We start from the raw sequence: 21185 nt of genomic DNA on the forward strand, positions 1-21185 counted from the left end.
CCTAACCCCATTTTACTCCACCGCCACCTAACCCCACCTAACCCCACCTCCACCTAACCCCACCTAATCCCACCTCCACCTAATCCCACCACCTAACTCCACCTCCACCTAACTCCACCTCCACCTAATCCCACCTCCACCTAACCCCACCTCCACCTAACTCCACCTAACCCCACCTCCACCTAACTCCACCTAACTCCACCTAACCCCACCTAACTCCACCTAACTCCACCTAACTCCACCTCCACCTAATCCCACCTCCACCTAACCCCACCTCCACCTAACCCCACCTCCACCTAACTCCACCTAACTCCACCTAACTCCACCTAACTCCACCTAACTCCACCTAATCCCACCTCCACCTAACCCCACCTCCACCTAATCCCACCTTCACCTAACCCCACCTCCACCTAACTCCACCTCCACCTAACTCCACCTCCACCTCCACCTAACCCCACCTCCACCTAACTCCACCTAACCCCACCTCCACCTAATCCCACCTTCACCTAACCCCACCTAACTCCACCTCCACCTAACCCCACCTACACCCACCTCCACCTAACCCCACCTCCACCTAACTCCACCTCCACCTAACCCCACCTAACTCCACCTCCACCTAACCCCACCTACACCCACCTCCACCTAACCCCACCTCCACCTAACTCCACCTCCACCTAACTCCACCTCCACCTAACTCCACCTAACCCCACCTCCACCTCCACCTAACTCCACCTAACCCCACCTCCACCTAATCCCACCTTCACCTAACCCCACCTAACCCCACCTAACTCCACCTACACCTAACCCCACCTCCACTTAACTCCACCTAACCCCACCTCCACTTAACTCCACCTAACCCCACCTCCACTTAACTCCACCTAACCCCACCTACACCTAACCCCACCTTCACCTAACCCCACCTAACCCCACCTAACTCCACCTACACCTAACCCCACCTCCACTTAACTCCACCTAACCCCACCTCCACCTAACTCCACCTCCACCTAACTCCACCTCCACCTAACTCCACCTAACCCCACCTCCACCTAATCCCACCTTCACCTAACCCCACCTAACCCCACCTAACTCCACCTCCACCTAACCCCACCTACACCCACCTCCACCTAACCCCACCTCCACCTAACTCCACCTCCACCTAACTCCACCTAACCCCACCTCCACCTAATCCCACCTTCACCTAACCCCACCTAACCCCACCTAACTCCACCTACACCTAACCCCACCTCCACTTAACTCCACCTAACCCCACCTCCACTTAACTCCACCTAACCCCACCTACACCTAACCCCACCTAACTCCACCTCCACCTAACTCCACCTCCACCTAATCCCACCTTCACCTAACCCCACCTAACTCCACCTACACCTAACCCCACCTCCACTTAACTCCACCTAACCCCACCTACACCTAACCCCACCTAACTCCACCTCCACCTAACGCCACCTCCACCTAACTCCACCTAACCCCACCTCCACCTAATCCCACCTTCACCTAACCCCACCTAACTCCACCTACACCTAACCCCACCTCCACTTAACTCCACCTAACCCCACCTCCACCTAACTCCACCTCCACCTAACTCCACCTCCACCTAACTCCACCTAACCCCACCTCCACCTAATCCCACCTTCACCTAACCCCACCTAACCCCACCTAACTCCACCTCCACCTAACCCCACCTACACCCACCTCCACCTAACCCCACCTCCACCTAACCCCACCTCCACCTAACTCCACCTCCACCTAACTCCACCTCCACCTAACTCCACCTAACCCCACCTCCACCTAATCCCACCTTCACCTAACCCCACCTAACCCCACCTAACTCCACCTACACCTAACCCCACCTCCACTTAACTCCACCTAACTCCACCTAACCCCACCTCCACCTAACCCCACCTCCACTTAACTCCACCGAACCCCACCTCCACCTAAACCCACCTCCACTTAACTCCACCGAACCCCACCTACACCTAACCCCACCTCCACTTAACTCCACCTCCACCTAACCCCACTTAACTCCACCTCCACCTAACCCCACCTCCACTTAACTCCACCTACACCTAACCCCACCTAACTCCACCTCCACCTAACCCCAACCTCCACTTAACTCCACCTCCACCTAACCCCACCTCCACCTCTCCATCTCCAATAAGGAGTTTCCATCTGGATCGTTCTTGCATTCTGTCTTTTCATCCATGGTTGAAAGTTGTAGAAGAGAAGGAGACTCCAATCTATGTTGTCCAAACAACAATTCTGAAGTGTCCTAAACTGTTCTTTTAGGCTGAGCCATAGCTCAACTGCTATTTGAGATAAATAGATTTGTTTTATGGTGAAGAGGGTAGCCGGATACATTATACCCCTTCATCACCTGTAAGCACCAGGGCAATGTTATAGATTTCAGACAGTCGTTTCAGACAGTCGTTTCAGACAGTCCAAAACCCATTCAAACTCTCAACTCCTGTTTAACACTAATAAATACTTCAGCCTGATGGCAGTGAATGAGTTGGAATCGTTTGGTGAGATCGTACAACTCATTTTTCAAATTTTCTGAGGCAGTGGGACTGACTGGCTCTCGCCCCCTCCTCCTCCTCCCCCCAAATGGGAACTGTGTGTGTGTGTGTATGTGTGTGCGTGTGTGTGCGTGTGTGAACGGTAATCTCCAGGAGATTATCTCACTCTAATAGACCCTCAGAGTACCAGAAACACTATTAGTCTCTCTCTCTCTCGCTCTCTCTCTCTATATATATTTATCTCTCTCTCCTCTCTCCTCTCTCTCTCTCTCTATATCTCTCTCTCTCTCTCTCTCCTCTCTCCTCTCTCCTCTCTCTCTCTCTCTCCTTCCCACCAGTTGACTCACCGTTTGAGCCGGTTAATTGAGTGGGAAGTAAAGGCCAAATATTTACTAGACTTCTTAACGCTTTTTCTTCATGGCTGATATAAGATTGGAGGAGTCTTCTAGCAAAGGGAACAGTATGGTCTCCCTTTTCTCACTATTTCTACAGTAAATCTATTGTCACACGTTTTCAATGCAGCTACGCAACAGCTATTCTTACCTATTGGTAGGTCTATTTTGTTAAGCTGTTACTGTTGTTACATTTGTAAATAAGCTATAACCCTTTTACAGTGGCACTGTTGTAAACAAGCTGTAACCCTGTTAGAGTGGCACTGTTGTAAACTAGCTGTAACCCTGTTACAGTGGTACTGGTGTAAACAAGCTGTAACCCTGTTACATTAGCACTGTTGTAAACTAGCTGTAACCCTGTTACAGTGGTACTGGTGTAAACTAGCTGTAACCCTGTTACAGTGGTACTGGTGTAAACTAGCTGTAACCCTGTTACAGTGGTACTGGTGTAAACAAGCTGTAACCCTGTTACAGTGGTACTGGTGTAAACAAGCTGTAACCCTGTTACAGTGGTACTGTTCCATACTGAGTTACCACCAGGTGAAAACATTGGTGCGGTCACAGGCATATCTGCGGTTTACACCGTTGCAATAACAGACAGCTGCAACATAATTATAACACATCTGAGCTCTGGAGCAGTGGAATGGGCTTCTTCTCCTCTCACAGTGCGGTTCAGGAAACCACAGTGGCTGGTGGCGAATGACAGTCCAGACCAGCAGATGACACTGACAAGTCCCCAAATTCCCAAATGTTCTTCTTTTTCCACATTGGGAACGTTCTCTCTCTCTCTCTCTCTGTCATTCTGTCTTTTTTTCCCCTCATTCTCTATGGTGTCTACCTTTCCACTGCCCCTGCCTCATGGCACGGTGTATTTTTATGTCTTGCATTAGGCTTGGGGAATAATACCTCTGAGTGAATGGGAGTCTGCAGGCTGCAGTCTTGGGGCCTTTTCAGACATTCAGTCACTACTCTTCTAAGAATAACCGACGTGCTCTCTTGCCAAAGTTGCTCTCTTTTTCTCCTCCTTTCTTCTTCTTTACAGCCTCTAGTGATGCTGTCTTCTGTGGCACACTGATACCAAGGCTTTGTATTAGTAGCCGACGAAGCCGAGGTCCAAATGTGAAAAGCAGCACAGGCTATGGGGACTAGGCTAACACGGAGGTGAAATACAACAGTCAGAGTCTTGAGGAACAAGGGGTAATGTTTGGAGATGTTCCAGCGCCTAGCCTCGACTACAGCTCCTCTCGAACTCGTTATAGGCCAGAACCCCTGGTCACTTGAGACGAGGAGAAGTATTAGGCGGCGGTTGGATCGAATAAAAACGATGAGTTTTTAGAGAATGGAATATGTTTCAGGCGGCAGCTGAGGTAGAAGTCTGGAGTTTTACACAAACATGTCTGACATATCACCTCTCCTAAATGTCATTTGGGTTTCATTTGTCCTCGGGGGGGGGGGGGGGGGGGGGGGGGGGGGGATTGTTCAGAAATTGCTGGTAGCTGTTGGATGATGATGTTATGAAAGCCAGAGTCAAAGAAGTCTGTCCACTGTGCTTGAGTAGACAAACATTCCAGAGAGGAGAGAGGAGGAGGAGAGAGAGAGATGAGGAGAGATGAGAGAGAGAGAGAGAGAGAGGAGAGAGAGAGAGAGAGGAGAGAGAGAGAGAGAGAGAGAGAGAGAGAGAGAGAGAGAGAGAGAGAGAGAGAGAGAGAGAGAGAGGAGAGAGAGAGAGAGAGAGAGAGAGAGAGAGAGAGAGGAGAGAGAGAGATGAGAGAGAGAGAGAGAGAGAGAGAGAGAGAGAGAGAGAGAGAGAGAGAGAAGAGAGAGAGAGAGAGAGAGAGAGAGAGAGAGAGAGAGAGAGAGAGAGAGAGAGAGAGAGAGAGAGAGAGAGAGAGAGAGAGAGAGAGAGAGAGAGAGAGAGAGAGAGAGCTCTAACTTTGTACACTTTAGTAGAGCAAGCTGGGCTGGGTATAGAATCTACGGTACACTGCAGGCCATGCCAACATTCCTGAGCCACGGGCTGAACAGTGTAGGAGGCAGACAGTTGGATAAGGAAGAAGACTCGTACTGTACAGTACACAGATCCACCTAGTAGAAAACTCTAGAGGTTTGAGAATGGCAGTAAAGCTCCTTCTGCTCTTCTCAGAGCAGAAACAGCCTTTGTCCCAAATGGCACCCTATTCCCTTTATTGTGCACTTTTTTTTTAAAGCGGTGCACTACATAGGGAATACGGTGCCATTTGAGATGAATCCACTGTTTCTGATGGACAGAATTTTATTCATTTGAATTTGAGTAATTTGTCCGTGTACGTAACCTGCTAGCCTCATACAGTATATACCAGACAGTCAGAGGAAGGCCCTAAAAATGGTCAAAAACTCCAGCCACCCTAGTCATAGACTATTTTCTCTGCTGCCACATGGCAAGCGGTACCGGAGCGCCAAGTCTAGGTCCTGTAATCAGATTGCAGTATCTGTAATCTGATTCCAATATCTTTGCTGGTGAAGTAACTGATTACATTTTTTTTTGTAATCAGATTTCATTTAATATGAGCCAGTTTGCTACAGCAGGGTAATAATCCTGCAGCAACAGGAAATGTGAATTATTATGTGGATTATAATTCATAGACATTTTGTAGGGGTTGATCCATTTTTCGGAATGGAAAATGAAGTCTGACATTTCAAGGAAGAAGTAGCAAACTTCAGAAGCCTTTTTAAACCTCAAATACACTGCGAGTTGAATGCCCTGCATTGCAAGAAAGTTATCCTGCAACAGGGTGATCCAACATCTGTATATGTAACTGATACATGTAACTGATACATGTAATGAGTTACTCCTCAACCCTGGTGACCTGGTCCCAGATCTGTTTGTGCTGCCTTGCCAACTTGCATTGAGTTGGCAAGACAGCGATAACAGATCTGGGACCATGCTAGCATGTATCATTGAACATTCTTTGGATGTATTATGATATATAGGCCATGGTAGACCACACTCTCCTGAGAGCATACTCCAGTGCCACAATGAGCAATCGAGTTGTCCATCAGTGTTTCATAGACTTTGTCCCAAATGGCACCCTGTTCCCTATGTAGCGCACTACTTTTGACGAGAGCCCTATGGTCCCTGGTTGAAAGTAGTGGACTATATAGGGAATAGGGTGCATTTGGGAGTCAGGCACTGAGTTGGAAAACCCAGCCCAGGAACAAAGTGGCTGAAGCGTTCCAGGTGGCAAACTCTGATGATGCAGTATCCCTCTGGAACTAATAAGGCAGGTACATTTCCACCCTCTAAATCGCTAACATTGGCCGGAATGACTGATTTGCTGCAAAGAATTTGACTGAAATTCAGATAATTATACTTTGACACTTGAACAGCTGTTGAGCTTGTTGAGCTGTTGAACTTGTTGAGCTTGTTGAGCTGTTGAGCTGTTGAGCTTGTTGAGCTTGTTGAGCTTGTTGAGCTGTTGAGCTTGTTGAGCTGTTGAGCGTACAAAAGGTTCCCACATTATTCACAGGTCTAAGGAGAAAGCAGGTCTAAAAGAAGAGAGTAAAGGACTTGTGATTGGTCCTTTTCTGACATGTTACAGTAGAGCATTTTTTATTGGTATGGCAATTAGCATGTTATGATGCCAACCATGTTGAAAGAAGTTAAATGGGTCTGTCTAGAAGTGACCTGAGGTGTTATAGTTCTTAGGGGATGTACTTGGTTTTCTGGGGTTTCCTAAAACACTATTAATTTGTTATAAACCACATTGGTGTTATGTTCTTACCATACAGTGTACACCACCGTTCAAACGTTTGGGGTCACTTAGAAATGTCCTTGTTTTTTAAAGAAAAGCACATTTTTTGTCCATTAAAAGAACATCAAATTGATCAGAAATACAGTGTGGACATTGTTAATGTTGTAAATGACTATTGTAGCTGGAAACGGTTGATTTTTATTTATTTTTTTCCTTCAAATTTTACCCCTTTTTCTCACCAATATTTGTGGTATCCAATCGCTACTAATTACTATCTTGTTTCATCGCTACAACTCCCGTACGGGCTCGGGAGAGACGAAGGTCGAAAGTCATGTGTCCTCCGAAGCACAACCCAACCAAGCCGCACTGCTTCTTAACACAACGCACAAACCCAGAGACTCTGGTGGCACATCTAGCGCTGCGATGCAGTGCCCTAGACCACTGCTCCACCCGGGAGGCCCTGAAACGGTTGATTTTTAATGGAATATCTACATACAGTAGGCATACAGAGGCCCATTATCAGCAACCATCACTCCTGTGTTCCAATGGCACATTGTGTTAGCTAATCAAAGTTTATCATTTTAAAAGGCTAATTGATCATTAGAAAACCATTTTACAATTATGATAGCACAAAACTGTTGTACTAATTAAAGAAGCAATGAAACGGGCCTTTTTGTTACGAATCCCGCAGAAGATGGTGCCTCTTCCCGTTCGGGCGGCGCTCGGCGGTCGTCGTCTCCGGCCTACTAGCTGCCACCGATCCCCTTTTCTGTTTCATTTAGTTTTGTCTGATTTGTTGCACCTGTTTTGTGTTTGGGTTTATTGTGGGCTATTTAAACCCAGTTGGCACGCCGACTTTTGTGCGGGCTTGTTTTTCTGTTTGTGGTGTCGTATTTTCTTGTGGTGTCTGTTCCATGTGGATTTTGTCCTGTTTGTTTTGGACTGCTACTTGACGTGCCCTTGTATGTGTGGCGTAGCCGTCTCGTTATATTCTTTTGGAATATTAAATCCACTTGCTTCTCACTACCCTGCTCTCTGCGCCTGACTCCTTCATCACCACTTTTGGAACTGTGACACTTCTTTAGACTAGTTGAGTATCTGGAGCATCAGCATTTGTGGGTTCGATTACAGGCTCAAAATGGCCAGAAATAAATAACTTTCTTCTGAAACTCGTCAGTCTATTCTTGTTCTGAGAAATGAAGGCTACTCCATGCGAGAAATTGCCAAGAAACTGAAGATCTCGTACAACGCTGTGTACTACTCCCTTCGCAGAACAGCGCAAACTGGCTCTAACCAGAATAGAAAGAGGAGTGGGAGGCCCTGGTGCACAACTGAGCTAGAGAACAAGTACATTAGAGTGTCTAGTTTGAGAAACAGACACCTCACAAGTCCTCAACTGGCAGCTTCATTAAATAGTACCCGCAAAACACCAGTCTCAATGTCAACAGTGAAGAGTCGACTTGGGGATGCTGGCCTTTGCAAAGAAGGAGTTGCAAAGAAAAAGCCATATCTCAGACTGGCCAATAAAAAGAAAAGATTAAGATGGGCAAAAGAACACAGACACAGGACAAAGGAACAGTGCCTAGAAGGCCAGCATCCCGGAATCGCCTCATCCCTGTTGAAGTTGAGACTGGTGTTTTGCAAGTACTATTTAATCAATTAGCCTTTTAAAATGATAAACTTGGATTAGCTAACACAACATGCCATTCGAACACAGGAGTGATGGTTGCTGATGAAGGGACTCTGTACGCCTATGTAGATATTCCATACAAAATCTGCCGTTTCCAGCTACAATAGTCATTTACAACATTAACAATGTCTACAATGTCTAACAATGTCTACACAATTTGCTGTTATTTTTAATGGAATTTTTTTTTTGCTTATCTTTCAAAAACAAGGACATTTCGAAGTGATTCCAAACTTTTGAACGGTAGTGTAGGTCACCTAACCTGAAGTATGAAACAACCACTAACATGAAGTATGAAACAACCACTGACCTGAAGTATGAAACAACCACTAACCTCCAGTATGAATCAACCACTAACCTGCAGTATGAATCAACCACTAACCTACAGTATGAAACAACCACTAACCTGCAGTATGAATCAACCACTAACCTGCAGTATGAATCAACCACTAACCTGCAGTATGAATCAACCACTAACCTGCAGTATGAATCAACCACTAACCTGCAGTATGAAACAACCACTAACCTGCAGTATGAAACAACCACTAACCTGAAGTAAGAAACAACCACTAACCTGCACTTTGAAACAACTACTAACCTCCAGTATGAAACAAGCTCTAACCTCCAGTATGAAACAACCAGTCTCCTCCAGTATGAAACAAACTCTAACCTCCAGTATGAAACAACCACTAACCTGCAGAATAACAAATCCACCAATATTCAATTTGAAACAACCACTAACTTCCAGTATGAAACAACCACCAACCTCCAGTATGAAACAACCACTAACATACACTATAAAACAACCACTAACCTCCAGTATGAAACATCCTCTAACCTGCAGTATGAAACGACCACTAACCTCCAGTATGAAACAACCATCAATATGCAGTATTAAACAACCACTAACCTCCAGTATGAACCAACCTCTAACCTGCAGTATGAAACAACCACTAACCTCCAGTATGAACCAACCTCTACCATGCAGTATGAAACAACCACTAACCTCCAGGATGAAACAACCTCTAACCTGCAGTATGAAACTACCACTATCCTGCAGTATGAAACTACCACCAACATGCAGTATGAAACAACCACTAACCTGCAGTATGAAACAACCTCTAACCAGATATATGAAACAACCACTAACCTCCAGTATGAAACAACCAGTCCCCTCCAGTATGAAACAACCTCTAACCTCCAGTATGAAACAATCACCTAACCTGCAGTATGACACAACCACTAACCTCCACTATGAAACAACCACCAATATGCAGTATGATCCAACCACCAACCTGCAGTATGAAACAACCTCTAACCAGATATATGAAACAACCACTAACCTCCAGTATGAAACAACCACTAACCTCCAGTATGAACCAACCTCTACCATGCAGTATGAAACAACCTCTAACCTGCAGTATGAAACAACCACCAACATTCAGTTTGAAACAATCATTAACCTCCAGTACGAAACATCCTCTAACCTACAGTATGAAACAACCACTAATCTGAAGTATGAAGAAAACACTAACCTGCAGTATGAAACAACCTATAACCTTGAGTATGAAACAACCACTAACCTTGAGTATGAAACAACCACTAACCTGCAGTATGAAACAACCATTAACCTGCAGTATGAAACATCCTCTAACCTGCAGTATGAAAAAAACACTAACCTGCAGTATGAAAAAATCACTAACCTCCAGTATGAAAAAAAACACTAAACTGCAGTATGAAACAACCACTAACCTGAAGTATGAAACAACCACTAACCTGAAGTAAGTAACAACCACTAACCTGCAGTATGAAACAACTACCAATATGAAGTTTGAAAAAGCCACCAACCTGCAGTATGAAACCACCACTAACCTGCAGTATGAAACAACCACTAACCTGAAGAAAGAAACAACCACTAAACTCCAGTATGAAACAACCACAAACCTGCAGTATGAAACAACCACTAACCTGCAGTATGAAACAACCACTATCCTGAAGAAAGAAACAACCACTAACCACCAATATGAAACAACCTCTAACCTCCAGTATGAAACAACCACTAACCACCAATATGAAACAACCTCTAACCTCCAGTATGAAACAACCACTAACCTGCAGTATGAAACTACATCTAACCTGCAGTATGAAACAACCACTATCCTGAAGAAAGAAACAACCTCTAACCTGCAGTATCAAACTACCACTAACCTGCAGTATGAAACTACCTCTAACCTGCAGTATGAAACAACCACTATCCTGAAGAAAGAAACAACCTCTAACCTGCAGTATGAAACTACCACTAACCTGCAGTATGAAACAACCTCTAACCTGCAGTATGAAACAACCACTAACCTGCAGTATGAAACAACCACTAACCTGCAGTATGAAACAACCTATAACCTTGAGTATGAAACAACCACTAACCTTGAGTATGAAACATCCTCTAACCTGCAGTATGAAACAAACTCTAACCTGCAGTATGAAACTACCTCTAACTTCCAGTACGAAACAAACTCTAACCTGCAGTATGAAACAACCACTAACCTCCAGTATGAAACAACCAATAACCTGCACTAAACAACCACTAACCTGCACTATGAAACAACCACTGACCAGTTTGAAACAACCTCTAACCTGAAGTAAGTAACAACCACTAACCTCCAGTATGAAACAATCCCCAATATGCAGTATGAAACAACCACTAACATTCAGTATGAAACAACCACTAACCTCCAGTAGGAAACATCCTCTAACCTCCAGTATGAATCAACCACTAACCTGCAGTATGAAACAACCACTAACATTCAGTATGAAACAACCACTAACCTCCAGTAGGAAACATCCTCTAACCTCCAGTATAGAATCAACCACTAACCAGTTTGAAACAACCTCTAACCTGAAGTAAGTAACAACCACTAACCTCCTGTATGAAACAACCACTAACCTCCAGTATAACACATCCACCAATATTCAATATGAAACAACCACTAACCTCCAGTATGAACAAACCACTAAACTGCAGTATGAAACAACCACCAACATTCAGTATAAAACAATCACTAACCTCCAGTATAAAACAACATCTTACCTCCAGTATGAAACAACCTCTAACCTGCAGTATGAAACAACTACTAACCTGCAGTATAAACAACCACTAACCTGAAGTATGAAACAACCACTAACCTCCAGTATGAAACAACCACTAACCTCCAGTGTGAAACAACCACTAACCTGCAGTATGAAACAACCACTAACGACCAATATGAAACAACCACTAACCTCCAGTGTGAAACAACCTCTAACCTCCAGTATGAAACAACCTCTAACCTACAGTATGAAACTACCACTAACCTGCAGTATGAAACAACCACTAACCTTCAGTATGAAACTACCACTAACCTGCAGTATGAAACAACCACTAACCTGCAGTATGAAACAACCACTAACCTGCAGTATGAAACTACCTCTAACCTGCAGTATGAATCAACCTCTAACCTGCAGTATGAAACAACCACTAACCTGAAGAAAGAAACAACCACTAACCTGCTGTATGAAACTACCTCTAACCTCCAGTATGAAACAACCACTAACCTGCAGAATGAAACAACCACTATCCTGAAGAAAGAAACAACCACTAACCTGCAGTATGAAACAACCACTAACCTGCAGAATGAAACAACCACTATCCTGAAGAAAGAAACAACCACTAACCTGCAGAATGAAACAACCACTATCCTGAAGAAAGAAACAACCACTAACCTGCAGTATGAAACTACATCTAACCTGCAGAATGAAACTACCTCTAACCTGCAGTATGAAACAACCACTAACCTGAAGAAAGAAACAATCAATAACCTGCACTAAACAACCACTAACACTGAGTATGAAACATCCTCTAACCTGCAGAATGAAACAACCACTATCCTGAAGAAAGAAACAACCACTAACCTGCAGTATGAAACTACCTCTAACCTGCAGTATGAAACAACCTCTAACCTGCAGTATGAAACAACCACTAACCTGAAGAAAGAAACAACCTCTAACCTGCAGTATGAAACAACCACTAACCTGAAGAAAGAAACAATCAATAACCTGCACTAAACAACCACTAACCCTGAGTATGAAACATCCTCTAACCTGCAGTATGAAACAACCACTAACCTGCAGTATGAAACAACCACTAACCTGCAGTATGAAACAACCTCTAACCTGCAGTATGAAAAAAACACTAACCCTGAGTATGAAACATCCTCTAACCTGCAGTATGAAACAACCACTAACCCTGAGTATGAAACATCCTCTAACCTGAAGTATGAAACAACCACTAACCTGCAGTATGAAACAACCACTAACCTGCAGTATGAAACAACCACTAACCTGCAGTATGAAAAAACAACTAACTTGCAGTATGAAACAACCACTATCCTGAAGAAAGAAACAACCTCTAACCTGCAGTATCAAACTACCACTAACCTGCAGTATGAAACAACCACTAACCTGCAGTATGAAACTACCTCTAACCTGCAGTATGAAACTACCCCTAACTTGCAGTATGAAACAAACTCTAACCTGCAGTATGAAACAACCACTAACCTCCAGTACGAAACAAACTCTAACCTCCAGTATGAAACAACCACTAACCTGAAGAAAGAAACAACCACTAACCTGCAGTATGAAACAACCACTAACCTGAAGAAAGAAACAATCAATAACCTGCACTAAACAACCACTAACCTGCACTATGAAACAACCACTAACCCTGAGTATGAAACATCCTCTAACCTGCAGAATGAAACAACCACTATCCTGAAGAAAGAAACAACCACTAACCTGCAGTATGAAACTACCTCTAACCTGCAGTATGAAACAACCTCTAACCTGCAGTATGAAACAACCACTAACCTGAAGAAAGAAACAACCTCTAACCTGCAGTATGAAACAACCACTAACCTGAAGAAAGAAACAATCAATAACCTGCACTAAACAACCACTAACCCTGAGTATGAAACATCCTCTAACCTGCAGTATGAAACAACCACTAACCTGCAGTATGAAACAACCACTAACCTGCAGTATGAAACAACCTCTAACCTACAGTATGAAAAAAACACTAACCCTGAGTATGAAACATCCTCTAACCTGCAGTATGAAACAACCACTAACCCTGAGTATGAAACATCCTCTAACCTGCAGTATGAAACAACCACTAACCTGCAGTATGAAACAACCACTAACCTGCAGTATGAAACAACCACTAACCTGCAGTATGAAAAAACAACTAACTTGCAGTATGAAACAACCACTATCCTGAAGAAAGAAACAACCTCTAACCTGAAGTATGAAACAACCACTAACCTGAAGTATGAAACAACCACTAACCTGCAGTATGAAACTACCTCTAACCTGCAGAATGAAACAACCACTATCCTGAAGAAAGAAACAACCTCTAACCTGCAGTATCAAACTACCACTAACCTGCAGTATGAAACAACCACTAACCTGCAGTATGAAACTACCCCTAACTTGCAGTATGAAACAAACTCTAACCTGCAGTATGAAACAACCACTAACCTCCAGTACGAAACAAACTCTAACCTCCAGTATGAAACAACCACTAACCTGAAGAAAGAAACAACCACTAACCTGCAGTATGAAACAACCACTAACCTGAAGAAAGAAACAATCAATAACCTGCACTAAACAACCACTAACCTGCACTATGAAACAACCACTAACCTCCAGTAGGAAACATCCTCTAACCTGCAGTTTGAAACAACCACTAACCTCCAGTAGGAAACATCCTCTAACCTCCAGTATGAATCAACCACTAACCAGTTTGAGACAACCTCTAACCTGAAGTAAATAACAACCACTAACCTCCTGTATGAAACAACCACCAATATGCAGTATGAAACAACCACTAACCTCCAGTATAACACATCCACCAATATTCAATATGAAACAACCACTAACCTCCAGTATGAACCAACCACTAAACTGCAGTATGAAACAACCACCAACATTCAGTATAAAACAACCTCTAACATGAAGTATAAACAACCACCAATATGCAGTATGAATCCACCACTAACCTGCAGTATGAATCCACCACTAACCTGCAGTATGAAACAACCACTAACCTCCAGTGTGAAACAACCACTAACATTCAGTATGGTTTCTTGGTTTCTTTGCTAGTCTGTTGTGTGATGCAGTTGGGCCAATATCTACATTATATTACTATTTGTATTTAAACGTTATTTATGGTTTATTGGAAATTAATTAGTTGATTGATTAGTTGACAAATAGCAATTAATAGGTTTGTTTGGGATTGTTCATGTTTTATACTATCAAGAATTGAGCTGAAACATTCATGTTTGATAACTTGTGAAATCGGGATCAATCCCAACACTGGAAGTGGCCTATTAAGGCACAAAGCCTTGTCAATTAATGTTCCTCATATTTGTGAAATACCTCAACATGGTCAGGTGTCAATCAATACATGCCACTTTCTGTCCTCCTCAGCCTGTTACTATCTCCCACCAAAGGCTCCGCCTGCTCTCTGCAAGGATATTGCCTTTCTCGCAAGTGAAAGTATTTAAATGTTAAGGGCAGGAGCCGCTGTATTCTGAAGTAAACCGGACCACAAGAAACACACGTGTGGGAAGTTGACATTGGAGCCGCTCTATACCGACCATCTAACAGCGTTTCTTTGAGGCAAACATCACCAGTGGCTACAAATACATAGAACTGTACATTTTGCTACCCTTTTTAATTCATATCTATGCAAGATTCAATTTTTTAAAATTATTTAATGGACATGCATCTCCTTACTGTCGCGCGTAAAATATGCATACAAATAGGCTAATCTTCATGCGCGTAATAATTCCATCCCACCAGTGCATATGGATGTATTACAACTCCACGAAAGCAACCGGGATATACATTATCTCTACTAAGCAACATCAAAGAAGACCTTGAATTCTGCAGAGGAGGGATGATTGACACGAGAGGGAATTGACCGACTTGTGGAATAACGGTGGTCGTTTGATCACAGTGCGATTTCTATCCTTGGGATTTATAATTCTGGATGGCCCCCTGAACGTCTTTAAATCGTCCTGGAACGTTTTATTGTGAATACTGTCAATGAGTGAATGTGAATCCTACCTGGAACATTGGACCGAACCTTCAGTTGTTTCTGGATCTCCATCGTCGGGCTATCAATTTATAAGCTGTAACAGAAGGGAGATTAAATCCAAGCTGAAATTCCCGCTGGGAAGGACTGTTATTTCCCAGAGAACTCATGTGGAATTGGAATAGTGGAATTCATGAAGAAATATTTGACTTATTTCAATATGAGGCTTAGAACATCGAGATTAGGCTACCTGTGAGTTATTATACTACTGAACGGTTCATATTTAAGGAATTGGCTATATAGGCCTATACAGTTACTTGACATATTTGGAAATGTTTATGAAACATAAATATTATTCTTGTTTTCTTTTTTATGTTTCAGGTTACTTCAGTTCTTAGCGCTGTGTTTTTACACACAGGTACGAACTTGCATGCATTTTTATGAAGTTTGCAGAGCAATGGGCATACAATGACATTTCATAGCCCCTTAAAAAGATTTCAGTCCATCAATGCGACTAATTATACCCATTTACAAGCGTTTTGATTCTAATTGATATTAATCCAATTCGTTTGCATATCTGCAGTAAAAGTGTAATAACAATGAAAACATTTTATTATGAGCCCTAAGCAGTTGGCAACAAGTCAAACATCTTGAAAAGACGTAAACGCGAGCCTAAAAGGTAATTGTTAAAACATATGGGGATGGCGTATGGCTGAATTGAAAAATAATCGTTAAGGGATATAGCTAAGGGAGATGGGGGTGAAAGATCATTCGTGGTAAAACAACCTATCATAGGCATGTCATCTCGAGTGAGGACAGCGGACTCGCTGCGTGCATCTCCCCAAACACTCACCGTACAAGGGCACTTTTTCTCTTCTGAAAGCCATGTGCCCGCAATTCCCTTTGAAATGCCTATAGCCTACCTCCATATGAAAAGCATATGATTGGTGTTCATTGAAATATATAAATATGTTTTAGTTGGAAAATAACTTGATCTGCTTCTCATTCATTTAGACTGAACATCAATTCGCATTAATGATCAGTTCGGCTATTCTCTCATTGATGCTTTAATTTTTTACTTCAATGCTTTTATTCATGCATGTTTTTGTATGTTTTTCTTGTTTGATAGAACACAGTGCAGTCCCACTCCCCATCTCCTAATTTCAAGCACCATGTGAACGAGCAGTGCCGGTTGTCTGACCGAATGAGCCGCCGGTTGATTCGGACCTACCAGCTCTACAGCCGGACCAGCGGCAAACATGTCCAGGTTCTGGGCAATAAGAAAGTGAATGCCATGGGCGACGACGGAGCTGTGCACGGTAAGAAACGAATAAATCACGCCTAGAATGAAACGGGAGCCTTCAAGTAGGCCTAGGTATTTTCGTAATAACTGTAGGATTTAACAGGCCTAGGCCTATTCCAGATTTTGAAATGACCTGTCTACTTATGGACACCTCAATTTACAAGTCATGTAGGCCTATTGGAGAAGAAAAGTTGGTATATTATGAAAGTGTTACCATTTAAAAAGCAAACAGTTCTATTTAGCATGAAGAAGTCTAGGTTTGAGTAAGCGGCTGGAGGGAGAGAATACTTTCGAAATGGATTCTACAGTATTGTTCTGGACTGGGATTCTCGGGAGAAACCCACTCAGAATATCTGGTAAACACATCAGAACTCGTCTTACTTTCTACCTTCTTAACAGTTACTGAGTAGCTTACCCTCTCAGAAGCGGTTGAAAGAAAGAAATATGACTTGCAATTTTCATAACCTTGAGACGCCCTATTTTTTACCCAAAGTTATTTGAGGCGAATGTGTTTTTGTTTAATTCTGTCCCCCACTGGTCTTTGATGGACACGTGTCAATGAATATTCAAATACCGAAATATTTAAATATTATAAATATACAGTAGCGCTCTCAAGTCCATCCTTTGAACAAAAAATACATTCATTCATATCTGCTTAAACATACCCCCAAAAAGTACGACATTTTTACATTAGATTTAGTGGTTTAAAATATCAGTGACTGATTGACATTTGCCACGAGAATTACAAAAATGTGATAAATGTCATTGGTAAAACAGAATGATTTTAACTCACTTATCCAGAGTGGTGCTGAATGGCCCTTACAGACAATGCATTGTTTTTGGAAGGGTTTGGGTCAACTGCATTCCTGCCAAGTGGAATAATTAGCACAACGTTTCTCAGGGCAACTTCATCGCACTGTTTCATCCACATGAAGTTAACACGTTGTATTTCTCAACAGTGGTGGTCTAGACGTATTCATAGGACTCCTGTGCACTATTTGAAAAAAAGTGCTATCTAGACCCTTAAAAGGTTATTCGGCTGTCCCCATAGGAGAACCCTATGAAGAACCCTTTTTGGTTGCAGATTGAATCCTTTCGGGTTCCATGTAGAACCCTTTCTACAGAGGTTTCTAGATGGAACCCAAAATGGTTCTACCTGGAACCAAAAGGGCTTATCCTATAGGGACAGATAAAGAACCCTTTTAGAACATTTTTTTCTTAGAGTATAGCCTATGGACAAAGTGTACAATATAGACAGCTGTTTTGATTAAATCTATGTGAGGTTGGGGATTTTTTCTCCCCACAAGGAAAAAATTGTCTGAAATTTAAAGGGAGCAAATTCCTGTCACCAAAGTATTTTTTTTGGTCTGTCTAGCCATCTTTCCACCACAACCATCCATTTCTCCCTATGCCTGCTGCCTGCTTGCTGCCTGTCTAGCCATCTTTCCAAAACAACCATCTATTTCTCCCTATGCCTGCTGCCTGCTTTTTGGAGTGTCATTTAATGAGGAATTTTCATTGCTTTACAACTCAAAGTATGACTCGGTTAATAAAGAGCGGTGAAGTCAGCATCTTCATTTTATCCCCTCTTTTCTCTCTCTGCTCTTCTTTCTTCATCTCCCTCTCCCTCAAACACGCACACACACACACCTCGCCTTGGCTCGAGCGTGCATGTCCTAAGTGGGTGTCACTCTTGTAGCAGGCCCAAATCTGACCACTGCTCGGTGCTTTTGTGGCTGTGTCGCTGACCGCTATGTTCTCTCACTCCCTTGTTCCTCCTTCCTCCCCATCATCTAAGTGGAGCGTAGCGCGGCATTTTATAGCCGTTCAATGACAATGGCTCAGTGCGAAGTCAAAGCCACTTGCTACTATTCTAAAAGACTATAGTGTTTTTTGCCAATGTTTCGAATTTAATTTATGTTTGAATGTTTTGCCATATACAATACTTTTCTCACCGCTGCATGCAAGATTGTTGCCATGATAACGACTGGTAGAACTCTGCTAAAGTCATTATAATATAATACATAACTTAAGGTTATTAGATCGAGGTTAAATGTAGTCCTCTGAACCAGTCATTGCAATAACTTCACACCCTTTCTGATGTCATCACGTCAATACTACTGGGCCGGCATAGTCTCACAGTCTTCAAGTTCAATTCAGTCTCAAATGATACCGCTATTGGATTATTTTTCACAAGGGTTTTAGCTCAAAGTTACAAATGCATGCATATCGTGTTCACAAAATAGAATAACCTCATAAGCTTGAGAATCATTGTGCATTGTATCTGAGCTGAATAAAGTTAAGAATAGGATGTGTTTTATGTTTTTCTAGCCAAACTTGTGGTGGAGACGGACACGTTTGGTAGTCGTATTCGGATCAAAGGAGCAAAGACTGGCTACTACATCTGCATGAACAAGACAGGGAAATTGATTGGCAAGGTAAATATTAGATTTATTTATTAATCCTTTATTTAGGGAAGTCACATTGAAATGTACATCTCGTTTCATGTGAGCCCTGAAGGTCAGTTGAGTTCAATAAGTTCTGTCATCATTTTGACTGTGACCATGAATACAAAGTTTCAGGGAAAAGTTATGTCTGTCCTGTGTAAGGCTCTTCACTTGAGTTATGACCAAAAAAGCCCTTGTAGGGAGTTGGACATGATTTGGAAAGAAACTTGAAGGATTGATAGGACATTTACTTGTCAAAACAATATTTTAACATCCTCAGAGACTGACTCCTTATTAACTCATTCTGTCATTCCGTCTCTCACCCTCACCACCCACCCACCCCTCTCTCTCTCACCAACAGCGGAAGGGTCGCGGCAAAGACTGCATCTTCACAGAGATCGTTCTGGAGAACAACTACACTGCTCTCCAGAACGCTAAATATGAGGGCTGGTACATGGCCTTCACACGCAAAGGAAGGCCCCGCAAGGCCTCCAGGACCAAGCAACACCAGAGGGAGGCCCACTTCATGAAACGCCAGCCCAGGGGCCACCTCCTGGGTGTCGCCCAGCCCTTTGATGCCCTCCCCCTCCCTGTGGTCCCCTTCCACCCTCGGAGGACTAAACATACCTATCACCACAGCTCAGGGGCCCACTGAGGAAAGAACAGACGAAGAAGAAGAGAAAGAATAGGGAGGGATAGGGAGGGAGGGGAATACACCAAACAAAATACCACTACCACATTTCTGCTCCTTGCAAGGACTCCTTTTGTTATGTTTTGTACTGGATTGTGTCTAAAACAATGAGTAGGCCAACTAATCTGCTACGTCAGACCGAGGTTCATTCGTAGGAAAGAGTTTTTATAACCAGAGGACGATTTTAGTGCTCAAGCACTCGATGAGATTTGAATGAATGAATGAAAGGACATCTTGGGCTTAGTGATAACCCTACTCAGCTATAAAGAGAGGATGTTATGAGAGAGAAATAATGAATACACATTACATGGCAGCTATCTTTGGATAATCATGTGGTTGCATCAACTAATTAACAGTAAATACATGTAAAACACATTATTTTGCATTTAGGAGGCCATTTTCGTTAGTCTGTTTTCTACATATATGAATATATTTTTAATTGGAAGATTTGTAAAATACTTTTAAATGATGGAAATATTTATTGTAGAGTGTATATTAAAATCACAAAATAATTTTGAGTCAATGCGCCGTTTCTAACCATTTGTCTAGCTGGGTCACTTTGGGGTCCCAAAGGTTCTAACGTTGCCTAAAAAACTGGAGACCCAGATAACTGAGGGGCAATATCTGTGTCAGGCTACTGCAATTCAATGTGCTCAGCGAGTGAGACTTGGGCCTGAATAGCTGGGGCTATGCATTAAAAGCAGATGAGGTCAGCCCACAATTTTGTTTCGAGACAAAGGTTACCACCATGTAGTTGCATTTCTCACGATCACACACCGTAACCCTGTGATCAAATGGGCCCTTTGTGGCCCTCATATAAAAGGACATGTTATACAATAGTGGGTTCGAATAATAACACGAGGAGGGGTCAGTTATCAAAAAGAAACTAGTCTCACAGGAAGGAGGGAGGGAAGGAGGAAGAGAAAGAGCACCAGGGCTCAGTGTGGCAAAATGTGGCACCGGCTGAAAGAGGGGGAATGGCTGGGAAGAGGCATTCGGGAATGAAAGGACGCGGCAGAAAGAAAACCTCCTCTCTTTCCCAGGAGCAACTGAGCATGACCGGCAGAGGCCAAATGACAGGGGGAAGAAGACCCAGTCGGCCTGGCCACACAACAGAATCGGATGACGGGGAAGAAGACCCGGTCGGCCTGGCTGCACCACAGAATCAGATGACGGCGAAGAAGACCCGGTCAGCCTGGCTGCACAACATAATCAGAGCAGTCCCTCTCTCTCTCTATTCCCTTCCTCTCTCTTTCTCACTGTTTGAA

The 21185-nt window shown here is 43.1% G+C and overlaps 1 protein-coding gene across 1 annotated transcript; it reads left to right on the forward strand.

Moving 5' to 3' along the window:
• The first annotated feature begins 14745 nt into the window (after positions 1–14745).
• Positions 14746–19916, forward strand: LOC129839728 (fibroblast growth factor 8b-like). Its single transcript, XM_055907322.1, has 5 exons — positions 14746–15728; positions 15858–15894; positions 16606–16795; positions 19111–19217; positions 19588–19916. The coding sequence occupies exons 1-5, from the start codon at positions 15670–15672 to the stop codon at positions 19879–19881; spliced, it is 687 nt and encodes a 228-aa protein (XP_055763297.1). The 5' UTR covers positions 14746–15669; the 3' UTR covers positions 19882–19916.
• Positions 19917–21185: the final 1269 nt, after the last annotated feature.

The sequence above is a fragment of the Salvelinus fontinalis genome, chromosome 40 (genome assembly GCF_029448725.1).
Source record: "Salvelinus fontinalis isolate EN_2023a chromosome 40, ASM2944872v1, whole genome shotgun sequence".
Classification (NCBI taxonomy): domain Eukaryota; kingdom Metazoa; phylum Chordata; class Actinopteri; order Salmoniformes; family Salmonidae; genus Salvelinus; species Salvelinus fontinalis.